The 20,714-nt window shown below is 43.6% G+C and overlaps 2 protein-coding genes across 2 annotated transcripts in view; one reads left to right on the forward strand and one right to left on the reverse strand.

Annotated features, from left to right (window-relative positions):
• kcnip4a (potassium voltage-gated channel interacting protein 4a) overlaps positions 1-20,714 on the reverse strand; it is a 270,469-nt gene that overhangs the window by 237,227 nt on the left and 12,528 nt on the right. The gene's annotated exons all lie outside the window — the stretch shown is intronic.
• On the forward strand, positions 8,624-9,673 carry LOC124008160 (ladderlectin-like). Its single transcript, XM_046319222.1, has one exon. The coding sequence runs from the start codon at positions 8,678-8,680 to the stop codon at positions 9,413-9,415; it is 738 nt and encodes a 245-aa protein (XP_046175178.1). The 5' UTR covers positions 8,624-8,677; the 3' UTR covers positions 9,416-9,673.

A 20,714-nucleotide genomic window follows, 5' to 3' on the forward strand; every position in this document is an offset into this window, starting at 1 on the left:
TGACACAGTAGAACCTTGCACTTTCTAACAAAGATATGATCAAATCTGAACAATACTTCATATTACAGACATTAATTTATAATTATCCGTTTGGAATAGGCCTATGTAAAATGTGGCTAATTCCTGTCCTCTTATGCAAGTTATGGTATAATTTATAAGCCCATTAACCCACCTCAAATGGAATGTTGTTGTTTTTTTTACATCTAAATGCACAGCGTTAATTAGAGCAGCAGTGATAGATGGGGATTGCGAGACTAGCTTTTAATTACTTATCATGATATCTTTAAAGCAGATAATGTAGCTATAAAGACAGAGGCGGTGTCTGACTAAACAGACCTGGAAATACCTCCACTTCAACCCAGCAGGAAAACGCACACACACCATACCTGGAGCAAGTGCTCCGATGAGTCTCCAAGAGATGGTATAATATGCCGTCAAAATAACCATTTTCTACATAAGGGAACAGGTCCCACAGTTTAACTGAAAGTGACAAACAAGGTGGCACAGTTTATCCTCACAAAGCTGAATTTAATTGGATTGTATACAGAGCCCTGAGGAATGCCAAAACACGCATTGGGGTTATTGGTCGTGTGTAATGACACACTCTGGGTGGAACTGGTAGTTCTGCTATGCTTGATTGAGTTACACTCCCGAGACAGTTAAACATGTGGAGCAGAATGAAATGAGGAAGGAAAAGTGTGTTCGAGCCAAAGATAAACTTGGTCCCTACAGAAAATGGACTTCAAAAGCAAAGCATTGAATTAACCTGTTTAGAACACTATTTAATGAATACTATTTAAAAAAATATTCTATACAGGATTATTCAATAATGTTTATGATTTAGCCTCACCCCGTTGACTGAAAACCAAAATGTATTGCCTAATTCCTATACTTTCACTGCTGTGTGGGCGCTAAGCCTGCCGTGTGTTATGTTGGTTTGGGTGAAATATAGCAGTTTGTCGATGGATGGCTGAGAGTTGCAACCTCATTGTTCCTTGATTACATATGCATATTGATCTCCAGTCAGAAGGGAACGCCTTAACGCATTCACAAAATCAATAGGCCTATAGGCTGTGCTTTACTTCACTTCACTTCACTTTTTTGTCTCGTGTTACAATGGATGACTGACTGGCTGCCAATACTACCTAAACAAGTAATTGAATCACTCGCACTGTATTTCACAAGATAGTTAACCAAATTCAATGGTCTTAGATGTCATGGGCTGACACCATATCCAAACCAAATATTCAACATATTAAATGAATACTATTAGGAAATCCACCCAAGTCACCCTTACAAAGAACCCCTTCCGCTGGCTTTCCCTGCTGAGAGGGTACGTTAAAAAGCATATGAACATACCACAATCACACACTTAACGATGATGGAACACACACACACATTCAAAACAATATGCTCGTCTACGCCCCAGCTCTGAATCTCCATAAAGCCATGTGAGGATAATGCTAGAACTTATTAGGAAGGCCATTACTGAGCGCTAAGGAGGTCGCTGTTCAAACAGCAAAGGCTTGATGACATTAGACCAGGACTTGGCTCAGGTGCTCAAAACTCCATGACCCATATCACTTCATAGGAACACTGCCTAGGTTTGTGAAGCATTATTTGTGTTAATAGTGTGTTAATGGTACCGGAAGAAATGGCCGCATCTTTACGGGCGCACAGCCAATTGTGCTATTATGTGGGGGGTTTTCACGATATTTGTAACTTATTTTGTACATAATGTTTCTGCAACCATATCTTACGGCAAAAAAATAGCTTCTGGATATCAGGACGGCGATCACTCACCTCGGATTAGACCAAGTTTTTTCTTCAACAAGCAGGAAGCACATTCTCCAATCACCTGACGGGGCCAACATCCCCATTATTTGCAAGAGGAGGAAACACAGGTAGAGGACACAGAGCGGGATGCCTCGTGAGGACCAGCAGGAGGCGAGTGGTAAAGCTGCTGTTACCGTCAATATTACCCGCCAACGTGCAATCATTGGACAATAAATTAGACGAGGTACGATCACGAATATCCTACCAACAAGACATAAAAAAAAATGTAATATTCTATGTTTCACGGAATCGTGGCTGAATGATGACATGGATAGTCAGCTAGCGGGATATACGCTGCACCGGCAAGATAGAACAGCCGTCGTAAGACGAGGGGGGGGGGTCTGTGCATATTTGTAAACAACCGCTGGTGCACGAAATCTAAGGGAGTCTATAGATTTTGCTCACCTGGAGTTTGTGATAAATTGCAGGCCACACTAATTGCCTAGAGTTTATAGCTATCCTCTTCGTGGCTGTTTATTTACCACCACAGTCAGATGCTGGCACGAAGACCGCACTCAGTCAGCTGTATAAGGTAATAAGCAAACAACTCACCCAGAGGCGGCGCTCCTAGTGGCCGGAGACTTTAATGCAGGGAAACTTAAATCAGTTCTAACAAATTTCTATCAACATGTTAAATGTGCAACCAGAGGGAAAAATATTATAGATCACCTGTACGCCACACACAGAGATGCGTACAAAGCTCTCCCTCGCCCTCCATTTGGTAAATCCGACCACAACTATATCATTGTGATTTCTGCTTACAGGCAAAAAAATAAGTGACTCGGTCTATAAAAAAAAGTGGTCAGATGAAGCAGATGCTAATCTACAGGACTGTTTTGCGATGGCATTGAGGGGTTCACCACATTAGTCACTGGCTTTATCAAAAAGTGCATCGAGGACATCGTCCCCACAGTGACCACCCTCCCACTCTGTCTGCCGTATTCTGTCTTTGTTCTTGTTTCCTTATTAGGATGCCAGTGGGCGGAGTTGAGAGGGTCGTCAGCTACATGGGAAACACCTGGGCCAGGTGTCTCCCAGGATAAATAGACCTCTTCAACATTCATGGAGGAGACTCTCTCCATGCAGACACCTGTTGTAGATTGTGGTGTGGTTCTTGGTGGCCTTTTGTTTGTGTGCTTTGGCACCTTTCAACACCCTGCATTATCACATTCATGCATGCAAAACACTCACTTACACTACGGACTACTGATTACACACACCATTGGATATTTTCCTTAGTTGCTTTAGTTAATAAATATATCTTTTGTTACTCCTTATCTCCACGTTGTCTCCCTTTGTTACGGGCTTTGAGCCGGTTCGTGACAAGTGGGGGCTCATCCGGGATCTTTGAACTATTGGTTTGGGAGACCGTGGAGGTACGTGTTTAGTTTGAATATGGTGTTTGAGTGTGATCGGCCCAGTATTGGTTGCCTTTGTTGTTTGGTTTGTGTGCTGCGTTGGAGAGAGTGTAATGGTTAGTTTCCAGGCCTTGCCTAGCCTGGAAACTTGTTCTACTTTCTGTTGGGAAGTCAGTCTGAGGTGAGTAAATCGGCTGTGTACCTCGGTAGGAGATTTGGGTAGGGTAGTGGAACTTGCTACCCGGAGCTATAGCCTTTTTCCCCTGATAGGCTTAGCGACGTGTTTCAATTTTGGACATGTTGGGCATGGTTAAATGTTTGTTATTTTTGTGTGGTGTCTGTGGACTGAGCAGTTGTCTCGGGGGCACATCCGTGGCTTGGTGGAATTTTCCAGCATGCTGGGGAGTTCTATTTCCTTGCCAGCGGGCTACAGTGCGTAAATACCCACCGCAAATCTGCACGAAGACTAGGGTTGAGTTATTGTAGGTTTTGGGGAAGCTCTGTATCTCATCTCTTCTGTGGTGCTCAGGGTGATTGTCATTTCTCTGGTTGTGGTCTGATTTGCTCAGCAGAGGAGTTGAGCAAGATTACTTACTTATGACTATGGTGTCTCATGTATACAAGTTCATTCGCTTTCCATCAGAGGACCTGTTAGAATTATGTACTTAAGAACAGCTGTGGAAGATCGCTGAACACTACAAGCTTAAATAATTGAAATTAGTGAAATTCTGTTTCGTTGGAAGTGACTATGAATTGTTGGAAGTGACTATGAATCGTTGGAAGTGACTATGAATTGTTGGAAGTGACTATGAATCGTTGGAAGTGACTATGAATCGTTGGAAGTGACTATGAATCGTTGGAAGTGACTATGAATCGTTGGAAGTGACTATGAATCGTTGGAAGTGACTATGAATCGTTGGAAGTGACTATGAATCGTTGGGAGTTGTAAAAATTAAGAAGGACCCTGATGTTCTTTTCGTTGGAGTTTGTAGCTGTTGGTCTTTTGTGCCATGTTCCTGAATGTTTACGTGACTGACCATTGTTTCGGGTTGTCATGTTCTATCTTTCCTGTCTGTTCCCTCCTGGTCTTGTGTTCTTCTTTCCTCTTAAATATTGCTTCCTATGCGCAAAGGTTGCTGAGGTCTGAGGAGGAGGAGGTTGGTTGGGGCAGGTGGAGGTGTGAACACATAACCCCTCACCAATTTGGGACGCAGTGGCCTGTGTCAATTTGGGACGCAGTGGCCTGTGTCAATTTGGGACGCAGTGGCCTGTGTCAATTTGGGACGCAGCGGCCTGTGTCAATTTGGGACGCAGCGGCCTGTGTCAATTTGGGACGCAGAGGCCTGTGTCAATTTGGGACGCAGAGGCCTGTGTCAATTTGGGACGCAGAGGCCTGTGTCAATTTGGGACGCAGAGGCCTGTGTCAATTTGGGACGCAGAGGCCTGTGTCAATTTGGGACGCAGTGGCCTGTGTCAATTTGGGACGCAGAGGCCTGTGTCAATTTGGGACGCGGAGGCCTGTGTCAATTTGGGACGCGGAGGCCTGTGTCAATTTGGGACGCGGGAGGCTGGTATGTTGTTCCGGGGTCCTTGTTGGTCCCCGGTTTTATGGGGGGGAATGTGACGACCCTCCCACTCTGTCTGCCGTATTCTGTCTTTGTTCTTGTTTCCTTATTAGGATGCCAGTGGGCGGAGTTGAGAGGGTCGTCAGCTACATGGGAAACACCTGGGCCAGGTGTCTCCCAGGATAAATAGACCTCTTCAACATTCATGGAGGAGACTCTCTCCATGCAGACACCTGTTGTAGATTGTGGTGTGGTTCTTGGTGGCCTTTTGTTTGTGTGCTTTGGCACCTTTCAACACCCTGCATTATCACATTCATGCATGCAAAACACTCACTTACACTACGGACTACTGATTACACACACCATTGGATATTTTCCTTAGTTGCTTTAGTTAATAAATATATCTTTTGTTACTCCTTATCTCCACGTTGTCTCCCTTTGTTACGGGCTTTGAGCCGGTTCGTGACACCGTACGTACTTACACCAACCAGAAGCCATGGATTACAGGCAAGATTCGCACTGAGCTAAAGGAAAGCTGCCGCTTTCAAGGTGCAGGACTAACCCGGAAGCTTACAAGAAATCTTGCTATGCCTTGCGACGAACCATCAAAAAGACAAAGCATCAAAACAGGGATAAGATTGAATCGTGCTACACCAGCTCCGACACTCGTTGGATGTAGCAGGGCTTGCAAACTATTAGACTACAAAGGGATGCACAGCAGCGAGCTGCCCAGTGACACAGGCCTACCAGACGTGCTAAATCACTTCTATGCAAGCTGCACTGAGGCATGCATGAGAGCATCAGCTGTTCCGGACGACTGTGATCACGCTCGCCGTAGCCGACATGAGTAATCTTTAAACAGGTCAACATACACAAGGCCGCCTGGCCAGGCGGATTACCTGGACGTGTACTCCAAGCATGTACTGACCAACTGGCAAGTGTCTACCCTGACATTTTCAACCTGTCCCTGATTGTAATACCAACATGTTTCAAGCAGACCACCATATTCACTGTGCCCAAGAACAAAGGCAACTGCCTAAATGACTACAGACCCGTAGCACTCACGTCCATAGCCATGAAGTGCTTTAAAAGGCTGGTAATGGCTCACATCAACACCATTATCCCAGAAACCCTAGACCCACCTAATTTGCATACCACCCCAACAGATCCACAGATGATGCAATCTCTATTGCACTCCACACTGCCCTTTCCCACCTGGACAAAAAGGAACACTTATGTGAGAATATTAATTGACTACAGCTCAGCGTTCAACACCATAGTACCCTCAAAGCTCATCACTAAGCTAAGGATTCTGGTACTAAACACCTTCCTCTGCAACTGGATCCTGGACTTCCTGACGGGCCACCCCCAGGTGGTGAGGGTAGGTAGCAACACATCTGCCATGCTGATCCTCAACCCTGGAGCCCCCTAGGGGTGCATGCTCAGTCCCCTCCTGTACTCCCTGTTCACCCACGACTGCATGGCCAGGCACGACTCCAACACCATCTTTAAGTTTGCAGACGACACAACGGTAGGCCTGATCACCGACAACGACGAGACAGCCTATAGGGAGGTCAGAGACCTGACCGGGTGGTGCCAGAATAACAACCTATCCCTCAACATAACCAAGACAAAGGAGATGATTGTGGACTACAGGAAAAGGAAGACCGAGCACGCCCCCATTCTCATCGACGGGACTGTAGTGGAGCAGGTTGAGAGCTTCAAGTTCCTTGGTGTCCACATCAACAAACTATCATGGTCCAAACACACCAAGACGGTCGTGAAGAGGGCACGACAAAGCCTATTCCCCCAAAGGAAACTAAAAAGATTTGGCATGGGTTCTCAGATCCGCAAAAGTTTCTACAGCTGCAACATCGAGAGCATGGTTGCATCACTGCCTGGTACGGCAATTGCTCGGCCTCTGACCGCAAGGCACTACAGAGGGTGGTGCATATGGCCCAGTACATCACTGGGGCGAAGCTGCCTGCCATCCAGGACCTCTGAGGAAGGCCCTAAAAGGAAGGCCTCTGAGGAAAGCCCTAAAAATTGTCAAAGACCCCAGCCATAGACTGTTCGGTAGCGTTACCGGAGTGCCAAGTCCAGGACAAAAAGGATTCAACGGTTAATCAAATGGTTACCCGGACTATTTGCATTGTGTGCCTCCCCCAGCCCCTCTTTTACGCTACTGCTACTCTCTGTCCATCATAGTCACTTTAACCATATCTACATGTGCATACTACCTCAATCAGTCTGACTACTCTTATAGCCTTGCTACCATATATAGCCTCGCTACTGTTATTTGTCACTGTCTTTTTACTGTTGTTTTTAGGTCTTTACTTTTCTATTGCTCACCTAAAACCCTTTTTGCACTCTTGGTTAGAGCCTGTAAGTAAGCATGTCACTCTGCGGGGCAGCGTAGCCTAGTGGTTAGTGCGTTGGACTAGCAACCGAAAGGTTGATCAGGCCTACTGTTGTGTCGTCTGCAAGATCGAATCCCCGAGCTAACAAGGTACAAATCTGTCGTTCTGCCCCTGTTCCTAGGCCGTAATTGAAAATGAGAATTTATTCTTAACTGACTTCCCTTGTAAAATAATAAAAACTGTTGTATTCGGCACACATGGCACGTAAACTTTTATTCAGGCCATTACATAGTGGTTTCATGACAACAATAGATCAATTTTAAACCATGATGGGTTATAGACCATTCTATAAGTACATTCATAATACACTATTCATATGTGGTTCATAGAAAGTTACCAGAGTTGTCTCCAAGAAGAGGACAGTCGTATACTTAGAATTTCCTGACCCTCTCCTACTTTCCTAGATAGCTTCCAGTAGTTTGGAATACCATGTGCATCACCTGAACGTGGAGGTGAACTCTGTGTCTACTTACTGTCCCAACAAGTGTGTACAACAGAACTGATGCAAAGTATGTTTGATCAACAAATGCTTGGCTTTAATAATCCTTTATCTAGAAATGCCTGTACTGAGTGTGTACGTGCAAACTTGCCCAGTACCACAATGTCATTGTGGTCAGAAGCCCTGTGGTTTCATGACAAGTCATTGGGTTACCACAGCAGGGCCAGACAGCAGAAGCACACTGCATATCACACACACCAGGGCCTATAATCTGGTCCTCCATCAAAACAGCAGCTAAACATAGCAAAAGGGGCAGCAGCAAATTGCCTCCTTAATAAAATCCCATGCGGCACTTAATGTAAAGAGGTTTTGAGCCCGCCAAGCATTGGATTTAGTACACCAACTGAGCTGGCCCTGTCTTTTTTACAACAAAAGTCATTAATTTGCCAATAAAAGTATATATTGTGCCATTTTAAAACAGAACACTTCACTTCTTGAGCATCATGAATTGTTTGGCTTTTACTCATACACTACCACTCACAAGCACAAGAAGTTTGATACTATGACCTCTTGACCATATCAAGTAATATGATATACCATGGGGAAAATCCTAAGACAACAAAGCCCAGAACAAGGAAGCCAAAGTCGAAGTCAGGTTAAAAACAACGGCTATGAAACATAAAACTGATGTGTGTGAATTCATAATGCAGTCGACTGCCTAGAACTTTGTGTAAAAAAAAAAACATTTGATAAAAACATGGATGGTATCAAGAAACATGCCATGACAAGGAAAGAGAGATGACCCATAAAAGACTAACTCGGCACATTTCTTGTTTACAATAAATCCCTGCACTCACGTGGTGGCATTTCTCAATAAGGAAACAGATATTTGCCTGTTTTTTTGTACTTTGATCAGTTGCTACAGGAATCACTCGTAAAAATTCTTATATCAGCAACGCTAGTTAACCATTGTTAGGAATTCACTTTGTGGCCTGTACTGTATTAAAGGTGCAGCTCTTTCTCCAGATGAACAGAACCCTCTAATAGGAGACTAGCGCCATGGCGAAGTTGACCATCCTCCTACTTGTCTGTGCCGTCTTGGAGATCAGCAACACAACGCCCTTAATGGAGGCCCAACTTCTTCCTCTTGAGCGTTCACTAGATACAAACCCAGAGCTCCCTACTTTTGAAATCTTACAGAAGATTGACGCCGAACATGTTCCTCCTATGGAGGACATGGGTGTCGAGGGAAACTACTTTGAACAGAACCCACCTCTCGAGGTGTTTGAGGAAACAGACGCCGGACAGGGTCTCTCGCTCTCTCTCGAGCCATCAGAGGAGCGTGGTGTAGAGCAGTCCATGTCTCTGGAGGATGAGCAGGTGAAGACAGAAAGCCGTAGCGTATGCTCCACAGGCTGGGTCAAACATGGGCACCGCTGTTTCAAATACATCCGCACGGAACGGACATGGGCCGAGTCGGAGCAGTACTGCGTGTTTCAGGGGGCCAACCTGGCATCCATCCACAGCACAGAAGAGAACCACTTCATTCAGGGGATGATCCGCAGACAGACACACGACTTCCCGAGAGTCTGGGTCGGCGGACAGGACGCTACCCAGGAGCGCCTTTGGCTGTGGAGTGATGGGTCCAGGTTCTACTACCGCGACTGGAGCAATGTACAGCCTGATAACGCCATGGGAAATGAGAACTGTATGCATATAAACTATGGAGAAGAAAAACGCTGGAATGATCATGTCTGCAGTAGGACGTTACCTTCTGTATGTTCCATGAAACTATAAGCTCGGACATCGCCTTAATCAAGATGTCTATTTTGTTTAGTTTTCCTATGTATTTTCATGATGACTATAAGCAAATGAGTAAGATTAAGTTGCTACTTAACATGACTAAAACAAAAAAACGCACTCCGTTATGTGCATCATCGTTTCGATTTTTATCTCTGCATTTATTAGTTACAGTCACCTTGTTAAGACCAAAATAATGGCAGTTTGATCATGTTTGTCAAATGTAAATAAAGGATTAGTCCTGTATATATTCAAGTGGCTACGCATGTTATTGTAAGGACAACCTCTAAACTGGTTCGTGGAGTGACACGATTCTTAGACTATGTATCTGTAAAGAATACAACTTAAAAGGGGAAAAAGGACAATCATTGAATATACCAATCAAGAATTTTCACACTACAGTAATAATCATACACGGATTGTAATGATTTCCCAAATGAAACTTCAGCACTTTAAAAAAAAAGGGATTTAGGGAACTAGGGAAGAGCTAGGGACTAGGGAACTAGGGAACTAGGGAAGAGCCAACATGGCATAATTGTAATGAATAGTGAGAGCGGCGCAGTCCATGTTTGCTTGTTCTCCGACTTCCCCCATAGCAGCCTTTTCACCTGACATTAACAGCCTGAGTAGCAAGACACTTTATAAACACACGAGTCACGACACACACGCACAAAGGAACCTTAAACCCATCGTTTCTCAGGCCGTGCTCTGATGGATTGGAATGTTTCCATAAATTATTATTTAGGCATGCGGTGCCTGCTTTTCGCAGATAACAAGTAGCTCTTTACCAGTCAGCATGTTCCAAAGACACTGTAGAGATGCACACTGAAGAAGCCACCTGGGATTCTGGCCTCTGACACTCAGCCCTTCACGGACATTGTTGCAAAGGAGCACAATACAAAAGTACTGTATCCTACATATTAGAGGTCACTATTTTTCTCAGGGGCTCTCTTTTCTCAGCTCACTAGCAAGAGGCTATTTGAGGTGAGACTTTACACCAACAGCGACAAAATGTACATCAGGAATGAATGAATGCAGCGTGTGACAGCACTGTTTGGCCCCACCATATGCTAGGCTATCTTAAAAATTGTTTTCACAGATTTTGCAATCAACAGTGCTGAGTTTCGCGAAAACCCATTAGGTATTGTATTTCAGGCAGAATGCTATTTGGCAGGAGTGTAAATGTAGGGCTGGTCAATCCTGTCAAAATACCAGTATTCCGATATTTTTTTTAAAGTGACAGTATGACAGTATTTTATGTTCTAAACTTGCATACGGTGTAATGCTTGACCCTAGGGTGGCAACATATAAAGTTATTTCAAAATGAGTCTTTCTCCATTCTGATTATTTGAACAGTATAAAACAAACTACATTTCTCAATTTCCTGCACTCATTTTTTTTAAATCCACACTGCCATGTAGGGCTGCACGATATCTAGGCCTTTACCAAGTTCTGTTAATTGCGATTTGACTTGGATGTAGATCAAAACACTTGAGCGAACTGTTGGAATCATGGAAAAAAAATGATTATTTGAATTCTATAGTTACAATATAATGGTGGGCACTTTGAATACAGTGTGACATGACAATGAATGAAAATGCCTTTTGACAGGGTAGGACCCAAAGTGTTGTTCAGTGTTTCCTATGGGACCCTATAATCGTTGGCTACATTAAAATGTTCTTTACTTCATGTAGCCAACATACAGTGGCTGCAGTCCAAACACATCATTTTTACCCCCTCAGCCCTTGTGCTATCCGCTTTCCCTCGGGGGAATCCCCATTGAAAACAGATGCAGTTTGATTGGCATCTTAAGTGGAGGTCCAATTCACTAAAGTTGCCTCCTCGCCCCCAATTTAGCACGAGGGAGCGAGTGAACAAGTATGGTCACTTGCGGGGTTGATATGACCCACAATTCAATGCAAACTGTAGTCGCATGTCAAACTCTGGTGGCTGTATAATCACAAGGCTGCATTTTCAGCATGTCAGAAAAAAGTGTCAAGCTAGCCTGGAAAAACATATATAAATAAATATTATATATACTGATTTTATAGTTGGCAAATGGGCTTAGTCTCGTAATGAGGAGCCTATAAAACATTGATAGATTCATAAACATATTTTTTTAAATAAATTACCAAACTATTAAACTAGCAAGCCAGCTATGGGTAACTGTAGCGAGCTACCTGACAGGAGGGCTACCTACAGTTGAAGTCGGAAGTTTACATACATTTAAAACGCAGTTTCACAATTCCTGATATTTAATCCTAGTAAAAAATCTGTCTTAGGTCAGTTAGGATCACTTTATTTTAAGAATGTGAAATGTCAGAATAATAGTAGAGAGAATTATTTCTTTCATCACATTCCCAGTGGGTCAGAAGTTTACATAATCTCAATTAGTAGCACTGCCTTTAAAATAGTTTAAATTGGGTCAAATGTTTTGGCCCTGTCCGGGGGTGTCCTCGGATGGGGCCACAGTGTCTCCTGACCCCTCCTGTCTCAGCCTCCAGTATTTATGCTGCAGTAGTTTAATCAGTTTGTTTAGTTTCGGTGTCCTGTGTAAATTTTGGCGTTCTCTAATTCTCTCCTTCTCTCTTTCTTTCTCTCTCTCTGAGCCCTAGAACCATGTCCCAGGACTACCTGAGGTGCTAACCTGGCCATGCTCCTGTCAGTTTCAACTGTTTGCCTTACTATTATTCAACCATGCTGGGAACATTTGAACATCTTGGCCACGTTCTGTTATAATCTCCACCCGGCACAGCCAGAAGAGGACTGGCCACCCCACATATGCTCTCTCTAATTCTCTCTTTCTTTCTCTCTCTCGGAGGACCTGAGCCCTAGGACCGTGCCCCAGGACTACCTGACATGATGGCTCCTTGCTGTCCCCAGTCCACCTGACTGTGCTGCTGCTCCAGTTTCAACTGTTCTGCCTTATTATTATTTGACCATGCTGGTCATTTATGAACATTTGAACATCTTGGTCATGTTCTGTTATAATCTCTACCCGGCACAGCCAGAAGAGGACTGGCCACCCCACATAGCCCGGTTCCTCTCTAGGTTTCTTCCTAGGTTTTGGCCTTTCCTAGGGAGTTTTTCCTAGCCACCGTGCTTTTACACCTGCATTGTTTGCTGTTTGGGGTTTTAGGCTGGGTTTCTGTACAGCACTTTGAGATATCAGCTGATGTACGAAGGGCTATATAAATAAATTTGATTTGATTTGATTTGGGTAGCCTCCCACAATAAGTTTGGTGAATTTTGGCCCTTCTCTCCTGACACAGAGCTGGTGTAACTGAGTCAGGTTTGTAGGACTCCTTGCTCACCCACGCTTTTTCAGTTCTGCCCACACATTTTCTATAGGATTGAGGTCAGGGCTTCATGATGTACACTCCCAATACCTTGACTTTATTGTCCTTAAGCCATTTTTCCACAACTTTGCTTGGGGTCATTGTTCATTTGGAAGACCCATTTGCGACCAAGTATTAACTTCCTGACTGATGTCTTGAGATTTTGCTTCAATATATCTAGGATTTTCCTTTCTCATGATGCCATCTATCTAGTGAAGCGCACCAGTCCAACCTGCTAGAATCCTGACTAGAACAAACAAATTTAATCATATTATTCCAGTGCTAGCCTCCCTACACTGGCTTCCTGTTAAGGCAATGGCTGATTTCAAGGTTTTACTGCTAACCTACAAAGCATTACATGGGCTTACTCCTACCTATCTCTCTGATTTGGTCTTCAGATAGATATTCCCCTAGAATAGCTCAAAGACCTAGATTGGTGACATCAGTCAGATTACTGCTAAATTAGGTGATCGATCAATGGCTTTTCTTTAATACAACCTTAAAAGGAATAAACCTGGTGTAATAGGTCAATGGTCAGATCCAGAATTGATCCGTTCTCATTTGCACTCAGCAAAAAAAAAGAAACTTCCCTTTTTCAGGACTGTCTTTGATAAATAATTCGTAAAAATCTAAATAACTTCACATATCTTTATTGTAAAGGGTTTAAACACTGTTTCCCATGCTTGTTCAATGAACCATAAACAATTAATGAACATGCACCTGTGGAACCGTTAAGACACTAACAGCTTACAGACAGTAGGCAATTAAGGTCACAGTTATGAAAACTTAGGACACTAAAGAGGCCTTTCTACTGACTCTGAAAAACACCAAAAGAAAGATGCTCAGGGTCCCTGCTCATCTGTGTGAACGTGTCGCAGATGTGGCCAGGGCAATAAATTGCAATGTCCGTACTGTGAGACGCCTAAAACAGCGCTACAGGGAGACAGGACGGACAGCTGATTGTTCTCGCAGTGGCAGACAACGTGTAACAACGCTTGCACAGGATCGGTACATCAGAACATCACACCTGCGGGACAGGTACAGGATGGCAACAACTGTCCGAGTTAGACAAGGAATGCACAATCCCTGCATCAGTGCTCAGACAGAGAGGCTGGACCGAGGGCTTGTAGGCCTGTTGTAAGCTAGGTCCTCACCAGACATCACCAGCAACAACGTCGCCTATGGGCATAAACCCACCACCCCTGGACAAGACACTGACGAGTCGTTTCTCTAGCGCTTTCCCCACGTAAAACCTTTAATAATATTTCTTCCATGACCACTAATCTGAAAGGGAATAAGAGGTGAAAGCTGCATGGCAGAAACCTATCCAGTCCTTTCATGTGTCAGTGGTGATGGGCGAAATGAGACAAGGAAACTATGCCAATCAACTAGAACATGTCATCCTGTGCTTAGTGTACTGGGATCTCATTGTGTTCTTAGTCTGAAGAAATAGTTCAATTTCACTGTACTACCACTGGATGTCAGCCTTGCACACCATTACTGCTGCTGAACCAAATAGTGTTTTCTGTGAATGGATATGCTATCCAGCTGTCCATTTCAGATATGTAACAGAAGAGATATTTTTCTTCAGAGACACATTAACAAATGTTTAACAAATATGTATGTTTGATTTCTGAAAGGGGTGAAGGGTTTACAAGAAAGACCGCATAATGTGGATTATTGCACACATCATAGGTGTGTACATTGTGGGATAGTAGGCGCAGCAAGACTTTGTCCCACGACACTAGGGTCAGTATCACTTGCCATCTATTGATTAAAAATGGCACTCCAGTCTCCTCTTCCCCTAATTTATAACCTGATTTATTTAACAAAAAAAGGCACATCAATAGGTGGTCCACGTATTGACATGGCACAAGTGGGGAGGTGGGCCATTCTCTTTTGTCCTCCATTGGTTCTGCAAATCGTGTATATTACTCTATTTATATACTTGGGATATTGTTTTTCAACACGAAATTTCAAAAATAGCCGAGTGTCTCTAAGGTTAGGATTTGGTAAGGATAACTTCTACCCAAAGCAGGGTTGTTTGGGTGCAGAAGTGGGCAGGATTATGGGTGGACTGAGGACATGGACAGGGCCAGACCGGCCACTTCAGCTGGTCATGTTCCTCCCATATAGGGTCATGACTCCTCAGTAAAGATTCAGACCCCCCCTCCACACATGGCCCACAATGCCCAGCTCCGAAGCGATCACATCCAGTTCACCTGTCAAACAGAGAGCACACTAAATGTCACACATCAAGGTATTGAAGAACAATGGATTCATATCAAATTCTGTCACATGCGCCGAATACAACAGGTGTCGACCTTAGTGAAATGCCTACTTACAAGCCCTTAACCAACACTGCAGTTACGAAAATATATATATATTTTTAAATGAGATAAAATAATTAAAGAGCAGCAGTAAATAACAAACGCAGGGCTATATACAGGGGGTACCGGTACATAGGTAATATGTACATGTAGGTAGAGTTAAAGTGACTATGCATAGATAATAGCAGAGAGCGGAAGCAGCGTGGAGGAGGGGGGCATGCAAATAGTCTGGGTAGCCATTTGATTAGCTGTTCAGGAGTCTTATGGCTTGGGGGTAGAAGCTGTTAAGAAGCCTCTTGGACCTAGACTTGGGGCTCCGGTACCGCTTGCCGTGCAGTTGCAGAGAGAAAACTATGACTATCGTGGCTGGAGTCTGACAATTCTGAGGGCCTTCCTCAGATAGGGCCTGGTATAGAGGTCCTGGATGGCAGGAAGCTTGGCCCCGGTGATGTACTGGGCCGTACACACTAGCCTCTGTAGCGCATTACGGTTGGAGGCCGAGCAGTTGCCATACCAGGTGGTGATGCTCTCGATGGTGCAGCTGGAGAACCTTTTGAGGATCTGAGTACCCATGATAATTCTGTTCAGTCTCCTGAGGGGGAATAGGTTTTGTCGCGCCCTCTTCACGACTGTCTTGGTGTGCTTGGACCATGATAGTTTGTTGGTGATGTGGACGCCAAGGAACTTGAAGCTCTCAACCTGCTCCACTACAGCCCCGTCGATGAGAATGGGGGCTGCTCGGTCGTCCTTTTCTTGTAGTCCACAATCATCTCCTTTGTCTTGATCATGTTGAGGGAGAGGGTGTCCTTGCACCACACTGTCAGGTCTCAGCTTACAGGGAGGTGGTCAGTCCCATCGTTGATCAGGCCTACCACAGTTGTGACATCAGCAAACTTAATGATGGTGTTGGAGTCGTGCCTGGCTGTGCAGTCATGAGTGAACAAGGAGTACAGGAGGGGAGTGAGCATGCACCTGAGAGGCCCCTGTGTTGAGGATCAGAATGGTGTATGTGTTGTTACCCACCCTTACAACCTGGGGGCAGCCCGTCAGGAAGTCCAGGATACTGTTGCAGAGGGAAGCGTTTAGTCCCAGGGTGCTTAGCTTAGTGATGAGCTTCGAGGGCACTATGGTGTTGAACGCTGAGATATTAGTCAATGAATAGCATTGGTGTTCCTTTTGTCCAGGTGTGAAAGGGCAGTGTGGAGTACAATAGAGATTGTCTCATCTGTGGATCCGTTGGTGAGGTATGCAAATTGGAGTGGGTCTAGGGTTTCTGGCATAATGGTGTAGATGTGAGCCATGACCAGTGTCATGTCTTTACTATCATTAAATTGAAGACAAAGTTTTTATCAAAGATTCTCTGTAATTAGTATTACGCGATCAACTGTTTAATCATGTAACTGTAATTAACTAAGAAGTAAGGGCACCAAGGAAAAAATATTCAGACTACAAGGTTATAATTTCCTAATGTAACCTTTCAGATATTTTCATATCTAATCCATAGTCTTCTGATTAATTCATTGTTTACTTTACCTCACGTTAGTCTCATTCCAAACGTTGTAAATTGCACTAACCCAGTCTTCACTACGAGTCATCCATACATCATGTGTCTTAAATCATTTATTTATTACTAACTAAGTAATTCACAGAAATGCATAAACAAACAAGGTAAATGATGTGGTTACAAGAAATGATAGGGGAATGTGCCCCAGTGTGCTAAACCAGCATTGCGGCTTGTTAGACAAAAGGGGAAGTGGGGGTCAACTGAGATGAGACACGACAACGTTGATAATTATAACAATTGAAATGCTAATCCTTTGCACATGAACGCTCACTAATTCGGGAACAATTGCAATCAATATATATATTTACGCTCATTGTGTCGTCTTGATCGCTGTTGAAAAGTTTGTTTCTGTTGGAGAGTTTCTCCCTCTCTCAGGGGATAGTTCAGAGTGACATTCATTCATTTGTTATAGAATGGATGTTTTGGCGGTTGTCGTTCTTCGCGTTCAATGATACCGAATTCCTATTTGCAGACTAGTAATTAACATCAAAGACTTGTTCTTATTCTGTCAGTATCGATAGTCTAAGATTTTTAAAACGTGGTATGGTTAAAAGCTTCAGCAATGGTCTACAACCTTCGTCCTCTCCTAATGGAGAAAAACATGGTCTGGTGATAATTTCTCAAAGTTGGGTTTTATTCAGAATGGCAGAAAAGGTCTGTCCCAGGATGCCTGACCCTAACTGGGCTCAGGGGCAGTCCTCTGATTTAGTTAACTCCAATTCCCTTTGAGTTTTCCTTCATTGAACAGTCCAAAATCACATTGTAAAATTGTGTAAACAGTATCATACTCACTCATTCATCTTATACAACAATTAGATGTAAACCTCATATATGAGGCTATTATAAAAACAGCGTTTTGGTAATGTGGCCACACCGTCTCCCATGAGCTTCCCCAAGTTGTAACAAAAGGACCAGTTCGTAGCTGGATTCTTCACCGATCTGTTATACTTTCCCCCGGAACATGAAATTTGTTCGGACCTCGAGTTCTGTGAGGTGGGAGAAATTCCTTTGTTCTCTATGAAAATGAACTCTGCCTCTTATACTGTGTGGCCATGTGGCAGGGTCTTCTCAGGAATTTACAACCTCTCTCTGACCACAGCAGCATTGTTGAAGGAGGCAAGGGGGAGGCAGGGAGAGGGGGATGGGGCTTGCTATACCCAAAGAGGGCAACGTCATGACACCAACATTTCAAAGAACTTCATGGCTACAGACGCGAGTGCTACAGGTCAGTAGTGATTTAGGCAGGTTACCTTAGTGTTCTTGGGCACAGTGACTATGGTGGTCTGCTTGAAACAGGTTGGTATTAGACTCAATCAGGGACGGATTGGAAATGACAGGGTAGACACTTGCCAGTTGGTCAGTACATGCTTGGAGTACATACCTGGTAATCCATCTGGCCCTGTGGCCTTTTGAATGTTTACCTTTTTGAAGGTCTTACTCACAACGGCTGTGGAGAGCGTGATCACACAGTCGTCCGAAACAGCTGATTCTCTCGTGCATGTTTCAGTGCTTCTTGCCTCGAAGCGAACATAGAAGTTATTTAGCTCATCTGGTAGGCCTGTGTAACTGGGCAGCTCACGGCTGTGCATCACTTTGTAGTCTAATAGTTTGCAAGCCCTGCTACATCCGACGAGTGTCGGAGCCGGTGTAGTACGGTTCGATCTTAGTTCTGTATTGACGCTTTGCCTGTTTGATGGTTCGTCGGAGGGCATAGTGGGATTTCTTATAGGCTTCCGGTTTAGAGTCCTGCTCCTTGAAAGCGGCAGATCTACCCTTTCGCTCAGTGCGAATGTTGCCTGTAATCCATGGCTTCTGGTTGGGGTATGTACGTACAGTCACTGAGGACGATGTCCCTCGATGCACTTATTGATAAAGCCAGTGACTGATGTGGTATACTTATCAATGCCATCGGAAGAATCCCGGAATATGTTCCAGTCTGTGCTAGCAAAAGAATCCAGTAGATCTGCTTAATCTTACCACTTTTTATAGACCGAATCACTGGTGCTTCCTGCTTTAATTTTTTGCTTGTAAGCAGGAATCAGAAGGATAGAATTATGGTCAGATTTGCCAAATGGAGGGCAAGGGAAAGCTTTGTACGCGTCTCTGTGTATGGAGTAAAGGTGGTCGTTTTTTTCCCTTTGGTTGCACATTTAACATGCTTATAGAAATTAGGTCAAACTGATTTAGCTTCCCTGCATTAAAGTCCCTGACCACTAGGAGTGCCACCTTTGGATGAGTGTTTTCCTGTTTGCTTATGGTGGTATACAGCTCATTGAGTGCGGTTTTAGTCCCAGCGGTGGTCTATGGTGGTATGTAGACCGCTATGAAAAATACAGATGAAAACTCTAGGTAGATAGAGTATCATGATAAGCTGTAGACCACACTACCTCAGGCGATCAAAAACCTAGAGACTTCCATCGATATCGTGCACCAGCTGTTTACATATATACATAGGCCCCCGCACTGTCTTACCAGAGACTGCTAGTCTAGCCTGCCGAAAGTGTATAACCCACCAGCTCTATGTTCTTAATGTCGTCGCTAAGCCATGACTCGGTGAAACATAAGATTACAGTTAATGTCCCACTGGTAGGATATACGTTCTTTCAGTTTGTCCAATTTATTTTCCAGCGATTGAAGCAGGACAGAAGGCAAAGGCAGATTTCTTCCACTAAACCTGTTTCCTTGTCCAGGCAATGACGGGGATTTGGGCCTGGTCGGGTGTCTGTAGTATCTCCTTCATTGAATATAAACTCTGTCTAATCTGAGGTGAGTAATCGCAGTTCTGATATTCGAGATGTTCGGTCATAAGACATTAGCAGCAACATTATGTACAAAACAAGTTACGAACAACGTGAAAAAAACAACAAGAAAATAGCATGGTTGGTTAAGAGCCGATAAGACAGCAGCCAGCCATTCCCTCCGGCTCCATCTTCCAATTCCTATGCACAACATTGCCTACTGTAACATATCATCCCACTTCAGGGGAAAGTAGTCTTCCAAAGATATCAAATTGACTGGCCTATAGTAAAGAGCAACAGAAAATGTAAGGCAAGAGTCACTTAATTTAGGTTGCTTGTGGCACAATCTTGTCAGCCTGGGTTCATGGCTCAACCAGCAATGACAACATTAACAAAATATGCCTGATAGAAGAAAAGATGTTTGAGACATAATCCAATATTCCCATTACATCGGATTTTAGTGTATTATTCTTGGACGAGCACGTTGAAAGACATTACTCTCCATTGTGTTTGTGTCTGCCTATGCATACAAGGAAAACAGTCACTAGTCCGATGTAATACAAAATCTGACTGCAACTACACAGAGACAAGGAATGCCGACTGAGCAATACTGTGAGAATAGAACGATTAGAATGTTTTAGATTCCACTACATTCTAGTCCAAACTGAAAGAGCAGCAACACAGTTGGGTGTTATAGTATACTGAGTGTTTACTCTCTACACAGGTGGTAAGAAAGGGTTTCTACTTTCCCCTTATTCCTGATCAATGTGTCGCTTATTCTGAGTAATGAACAAATCTAGATTTGCCAGACTGCTTTATTGGGGAGCTTTAACGGACTATGGGTATAAATCATTGGACTTTTTTTTCTGGATGTATATCAAAAATGTCAAACCATGAACATACCAAACTTTTGTCTGCTTCAACAGTGTGGCAAAATAGTTATAATGCACTTCCATCTGCACTGCACCCAAAAATAATGATAACATTCATTGCTAAAATGAGTTATATCAAAGCACTTGATCACTACACGTTGGGACGGAGTCCATTTGCGCAAATCATTTAATCCTAAAAAGCAAGAGTTGAAACCAAAACTATTTTACAATGTTGTTATGGTCTAATGTTGTTATGGTCTAATGTTGTTATGGTCTAATGGTCTAATGCTGTTATGATCTAATGGTCTAATGCTGTTATGATCTAATGTTGTTACGATCTAATGTTGTTATGATCTAATTGTCTAATGTTGTTATGGTCTAATGGTCTAATGTTGTTATGATCTAATGGTCTAATGTTGTTATGGTCTAATGTTGTTATGGTCTAATGTTGTTA

This window comes from Oncorhynchus gorbuscha, linkage group LG21 (genome assembly GCF_021184085.1).
Source record: "Oncorhynchus gorbuscha isolate QuinsamMale2020 ecotype Even-year linkage group LG21, OgorEven_v1.0, whole genome shotgun sequence".
Lineage (NCBI taxonomy): Eukaryota > Metazoa > Chordata > Actinopteri > Salmoniformes > Salmonidae > Oncorhynchus > Oncorhynchus gorbuscha.